General features: G+C 32.0%; 1 protein-coding gene across 4 annotated transcripts in view; it reads right to left on the bottom strand.

Moving 5' to 3' along the window:
• Positions 1-1053: 1053 nt before the first annotated feature.
• Positions 1054-6000, bottom strand: part of LOC127730991 (GTP-binding protein Di-Ras2-like) — a 46832-nt gene continuing 41885 nt past the window's right edge. For 3 of the 4 annotated variants that reach the window (XM_052239707.1, XM_052239716.1, XM_052239725.1), the window contains exon 2: positions 1054-2053. In XM_052239707.1, coding sequence (XP_052095667.1) covers positions 1424-2053 — 630 coding nt within the window. In that variant the 3' untranslated portion in view covers positions 1054-1423. Of the gene's footprint in view, positions 2054-5031; positions 5122-6000 lie in introns of those variants that run through there. The other variant, XM_052239699.1, reaches the window with a different exon arrangement.

Below are 6000 nucleotides of genomic sequence, written 5' to 3'. Positions count from 1 at the left end.
AAATCTCCGATAATCACTCTTTACAGATCGAATTATAATTCACTTCATTTAGAAAAATACATCCGATTATACCACTGAAAATGAGACTGGAAGCCTGACATTACGGAGGAATTTGTTTTTATGTGAATATTGAAATCTTTCTAAATCTAAATAGGATTAAAAATCCAAGGTCTGTCAAGCAACAACTCATCCTCATCATCAAATCATCATAGATACCAGGATTACAATCTTGTAAGCCAGATAAGACTCATCAGTGATGCTCGAATCAAAAAGTTAAAAAATACCAAATAAAGTACGAAGTTGAAGAGCATTGAGGACCCAAAATTCCGAAAGGTTTGCCAAATACAGCTAAGGTAATCTATTCCTGGGAGTAGAAAATCCTTAGTATTTCGAAAATGCAAAGATTTGTAAACACTTAATTTATAAATATGACCATATGAATGATAACTTATGTCAACACAGAACGGCTGACTACTGGGCTGGTGATACCTTTGGAGAGGAAACCTCCACCAGCAATGGCAACGACCCAGTGGTTGTAAATAAGAACCAGTAGAAACTTATTCGAAAGTACCCAATCGGAAATATACTGATACAAGATGTTCTTAGTATATTGTAGGTACATGTACTGGTGCTGTATATGATTTGAGACATACCTTTGTATGTAAGTATACCTTGTACATATTTTTGTTCTGTGAATTTTATATTTATTATATATTCTAGTATTGGGCACACGTTGCTTATTCTATTTTGCCCATTTCCTAAACTTGGCTTGCAACTTGTCCTGAAATGAAATTCTCTTTCTCGAATCGATTTCCCCCCTCGGTATAGATTATATGTATCTTGTGAATGGTGAACTGACACAAAGCTGACCGAGGGCTCCTAAACTATTATAACTGCCATTTGTTTTGTTTATTTTTCTTGAATGTCTGTATGAAGTCGATAATTTGGTAATCTATTTGTTTTGGACGTTGTTTCAGTGTTACCCTCGAAAGCACTTTCATTTCCTCGAATGAAAGTGATAACTTGTTTTATGCTTTAAACAAAATTCCCATCGATGATAACCATATTCTACCATATTTTAATATAGAAAAAAACAAATTGTCGTGTAATAATTGAATATTTGTGAACTCAACAAAAAACTTGTCCTGCATAATAACAACGTTAACATAACCTCTTCAAGGGAAAAAAATAAATAACTAACATTATGACAAAGTCACTGTCTCTTTTACACCAAATTATTTGATTATGCATAATGTTAACATAACCTGCTAAATAAATCCAAAATATTAATGGCTAACGTAATGACGTCTTCTAACACGTGATTTTTGGCGGTGTATGATACACATCTAAGTGTTGGAATGTATGATCCACACTGTATTCATGCGCCGTATCACTGACTCATACATCCATCATACAAAATCTGCTACATTAGATTACATTTTCCCTTCAACTTCTCCTTCCTTTTCTGTGATTTTGTCTTTTTTGTCTCTAACTGAAGACTCATTGTTCGTCTTTTTTCTAACTGTAATAATTCCTGAAACAATTCTTTAACATTGTGATTAGTTTTTGCAGATGTTTCTAAAAACGCACAGTTCCATCTTTTAGCTAGTTCTGCACATTCGGAAGTCGGCACTTCTCGGTTAATTTCGTCGCATTTATTTCCTACTAACATTACGGGAATATGTTCTAAATCGTGTTTGATTTCTATTATTTCATCATAAATAGGTTTCAGTTCCTCAAGAGACTGTCGACTAGTTATTGAATACACTAAAATAAAAGCATGTCCTTTAGATATAGAGAGACGCTGCATTGCAGGAAACTGATGACTTCCGGTTGTATCTGTTATTTGAAGTGTACACACTTGTTTGTTACAGCTTATAACTTGTCTATATGTATCTTCAATAGTTGGTATATAACTCTCTCTAAATGTTCCTCTGACAAATCTTAAAACAAGCGAAGATTTACCGACGCCTCCTGCCCCAAATACTACCACTCTATAATCATTGCTCTGCTCTGGCATAACTCGCAAACGAACTGATCTGTCTTTTGGTACCTGTAAAGAAAAGACAAGATTTGTGAATGACAAAAAGTCCAAAAAGAAACAAAATGGTGATGTATGAATCGTTTTGTCAGATGTCACTTACACTTGAGTATTTATCAACTGCTTCAGGGTCTATTTTACTCAAATAAAATCATATCAACAGTGGCAAAGTAATAAGACCTCCGACTCTACTCATTAGCTGCAGAAGGAAAAACAGCATACCCATCTCTTTATATTTTCATCAATACGACAATCATGATATACATGTCAATTGTTGCTAGACAATTAACAAATTTTCTGTAACACATTCATGCTGTGACGTCAGCAAGTTTATTTAAGTATTTCGATGCTGTTTTAAGAAGGAATCACTCCTGATAAAGCCGTATATGATAAATCAATTATCTAAATTCGTCCGGTAAAGAAAATATAACGGATAGATCAAATAGTTTTCAGGAACATAAAAAAATGCTTCAAAGTTACACAACCTAAATATATTGTACTGTTAATGTTAGCTTTAAGCGAGTTTAGTCATAGTTCTGTGCATATAGTTTAATCTACGTTTCTAAACGACTTTGTTGTTTAGAATACAGGAAAATTTACAAAGATTGTTAATGATATCTTAATGCAACATCTTCTTTAAAATATAGTTTTCTAATGTTTCGTCGATTTATTCGATTCCAACCGGTTGTTTATTTTTCCCTTCCGTTCACTCGTTTTTCCATTGAAAATAAATGAAAAATGCGTCCAACAGAAAATATTTAAAGTCAATGCTCAACAATTATATTTTTTCAAATATCTAACCATCTCGAGGGAAAAATTGCATCTCGCAAGTGAAAGAATCAATCTTTGTAAAAAAAATGATCTTATTAATTACGAATTAGCTTACTGTTAACTGAACCATTGTAAGAATGTTTTAATGGCTCTTTTCAGGAGGTCTTTTATATAGTTATGATGACGCGTACGTCATACGGTGGGAGTTAAAAATCATCCTCTGGAATTATATTGCAAGAAAAATATAAATAGTCTAATGTAGTTATAGTGGGAGAAAATAAACTTTAGTTAGACATGGCGTACATCCGACACCTGGAAGGATAAATCGATACAACCATTAATGGTCTGGCTAGAATAAATATACTACTCCCAGGTCGATGCCAATTTTTATTCCAGCAATAGTAACTGTGATATCTCAATTTAGATTATGTTGGATAAAATGGGTTTCTATAACAAGTATAAATTATCACCTGCTTAAGAGTTACAGGGACTTTACCATACTGAACGCCTTTATTATAGTAATAATTAGGTACGCTATCTAAAATTGGATTAAATTAGTTATGTATAGCGGAAAAGTAACAGTAGGATCTGCCACCTGCTAATAATGTAGGATCGTGTCATCTACAATACATACAAACTGTGCATTATCTTTACAATACGCAAATGAATTCATTTTTCGTAAAGGTGTCATTCGATGCAAAGTTGTAAAAAAGTATAAAAATTTGCAAATTTGCAACAACATTTTCTTCAACAGCGAAGCATGTAGCGCTACAACGTCAAAATCCTTCTCTTTTTTTATTGAGAACGATATATAACGCTCACGTGTGCCAATATCGCGCGCAATGTCTGTGTAAAGATTTTATGGATATATGTTTAATAAAATTAACTGTACCAATTTTTCTGCGCCAGATGCGCATTTCGAAAACAAATGTCTCTTCAGTGATGGTCAAGGCCAAAATATTTGAAAATCCAAAGCTTATTAAAAAAATTAAGAGCTTATGAACCAAAAAGGAGAAAAAAGTCTAGCAAAATTCGGGCAAGAAATTAGAGCTTTGCGTGGGGGAGATATATTCCTTAATTTAAAGTAATTTCCAAAATTTTGTAACAGCAAATATTAATAACACAAAATCCGTATAATTGTTGAAAATTCTTTACTTTATTTATAACATAGGCTCTTTTTATTTTTGAATTCCAATTGGCTCAATGACTTTCGAATTTTGACTCTGATAGTGAAACAACTTCGGGGGACTGAGGACATACATCTTTTACATTTGTATTCTGTGGACTCTATGCCTCTTTCATTTGTAAAAATACTTCAAAATAAGGGTAGCATGTATAAACTACAGTTATTGTAAGATTTTATTGATAACAGGAAGAACACATAAAATCAGGGAAAATAAGTTGAAATATTAAAGATTGATAATTTAATAAAATCTCTAAAACACAAAAAAAAAATCGGAAAAGAAAAGGGGTTTTCCTTTCCCAGGCGCCTAAGAAGAATCGTACAGATGAACTAAGTTCGGCATGGTAATAGTTTTAAAAATCATTTTCCCTTGAATGGATTTGTTATAAACTGGGTCAGTCAAAGGTGAAAAATAAAAACAAATTGATATTATACTAGATTAAAGATAGTTTAACTGTGCCTTCAAGTGACAAACTGGACTTTACTACATTATTAGTTTTACCCGAATCATATATATATACAGTTGAATTAAAAATTATAAAGGTAGAAATTTTATAAACCTTAAAATTGATTTTATAAACCTTAAAATTGAAGAAAAAATTTGAACGCGATTGTCCCAAAAAGAAGGCATACATTTCAAAATAAATAATTGGTATTCTCTATACATAAGAAACAAAATTAAAGAACAAGACTTAGCTTATCCATATCGCAAGAAATAGTTAAATCGTGTCAATTTTTTTTTTTGTTTCTTTAAAAAGTTTTGCTTAAATATCAGAACAAAAGTTTGAAGTATATGCTTAGATACCGGACTTAAACAGTCCATAACAAGGTTTTCAAACCCGAATGTTTTAGTATTCTGTTTTGGGTGCAGGAAAAGTTGTTTATTTGGTAGGCGTTTCTTTGCTGTTGTTATTTTCTTAGAAAAAATACGATAACATCGGTTTGTGTAAATCTTCTTAACATAATAAGACACCCCCAAAGAATACACATGAAGCACGAAGCTTGTTTGCATAAAAAGTTAATTATAACAACTAACCTGGCCATTTATTCTGCAATCTAAAAACCTTTCCTCCACTATAGCATTATCACTTATTAATGTATTATCTTCCATATTATTTGTGAGTACTATTGTAAATGAGATGTCACATGATATGAAGATACATCGAATCATCCGAAAATAATTATAACTCGTTATGGACTATAACTTCTATGAATATATATAATTGAAGTCCTGTAGTTTTGAATTATTTACCTAGGAGGTTTCGAAATAATTTCAACGAGAATTTTAAAAGTACTAGAATCTACCGAAACCTTTTAAAAGAACAACTTCCTTTCTCTACAGGCAATACAGAAATCATTAAGAGGAAACATCTCCTGCTTTTATTCAAATGATGATGTTAAATATATAGAATATTACATACACGTTCAATAAAGCATTGCCTTAGCCGGTCGTGTTCACTAGATGCATACATTATTGCACAAAATCCATCTGAAGAAAATGAATTCTTTGTGCGTTTTAGATTAACTAGTGAAAAACAAATCTAACAGAGCAATGGGAAAGATCTGATTTTATCAAGTTGAAATACATGTATGTATTTGCACTTAAAGATAGGACATACATTTAACAACCCTAATAACTACATTTCTCAAAGGAAATGTTCCGAAAACTCAAATGATTTGCTGAAGCAAATTCAAATGGCCAATGAGTTATGACATAAAGTAATTTTTGTTTTGGAAGAAAGAGAGGTTTTTTAGTGAGAAAACTATCCACGCCGCGCTCATAGTGCTACGATATTTTACGTTTATACTTTTTGTACATGTTTTTTAAGCGAACTGCTTTCAGATAACACGTTGTCGAGTGATAGAGTTATTGTTGAGACCTTTACACTTGTCATCTCTAATGATTCGTAAATAGACCTATTAGTAAATATCAGGTATTACTATTTAATGACCTGTAAATAAATTATTTTTCTGCCGTCACGGCACTTCTGTTATGTTTACCAAC

The sequence above is a fragment of the Mytilus californianus genome, unplaced genomic scaffold (genome assembly GCF_021869535.1).
Source record: "Mytilus californianus isolate M0D057914Y unplaced genomic scaffold, xbMytCali1.0.p SCAF_1, whole genome shotgun sequence".
NCBI lineage: Eukaryota > Metazoa > Mollusca > Bivalvia > Mytilida > Mytilidae > Mytilus > Mytilus californianus.
The sequence above is the reverse complement of the archived record's forward strand: the minus strand, read 5'-3'. Positions and strand labels throughout refer to the sequence as shown.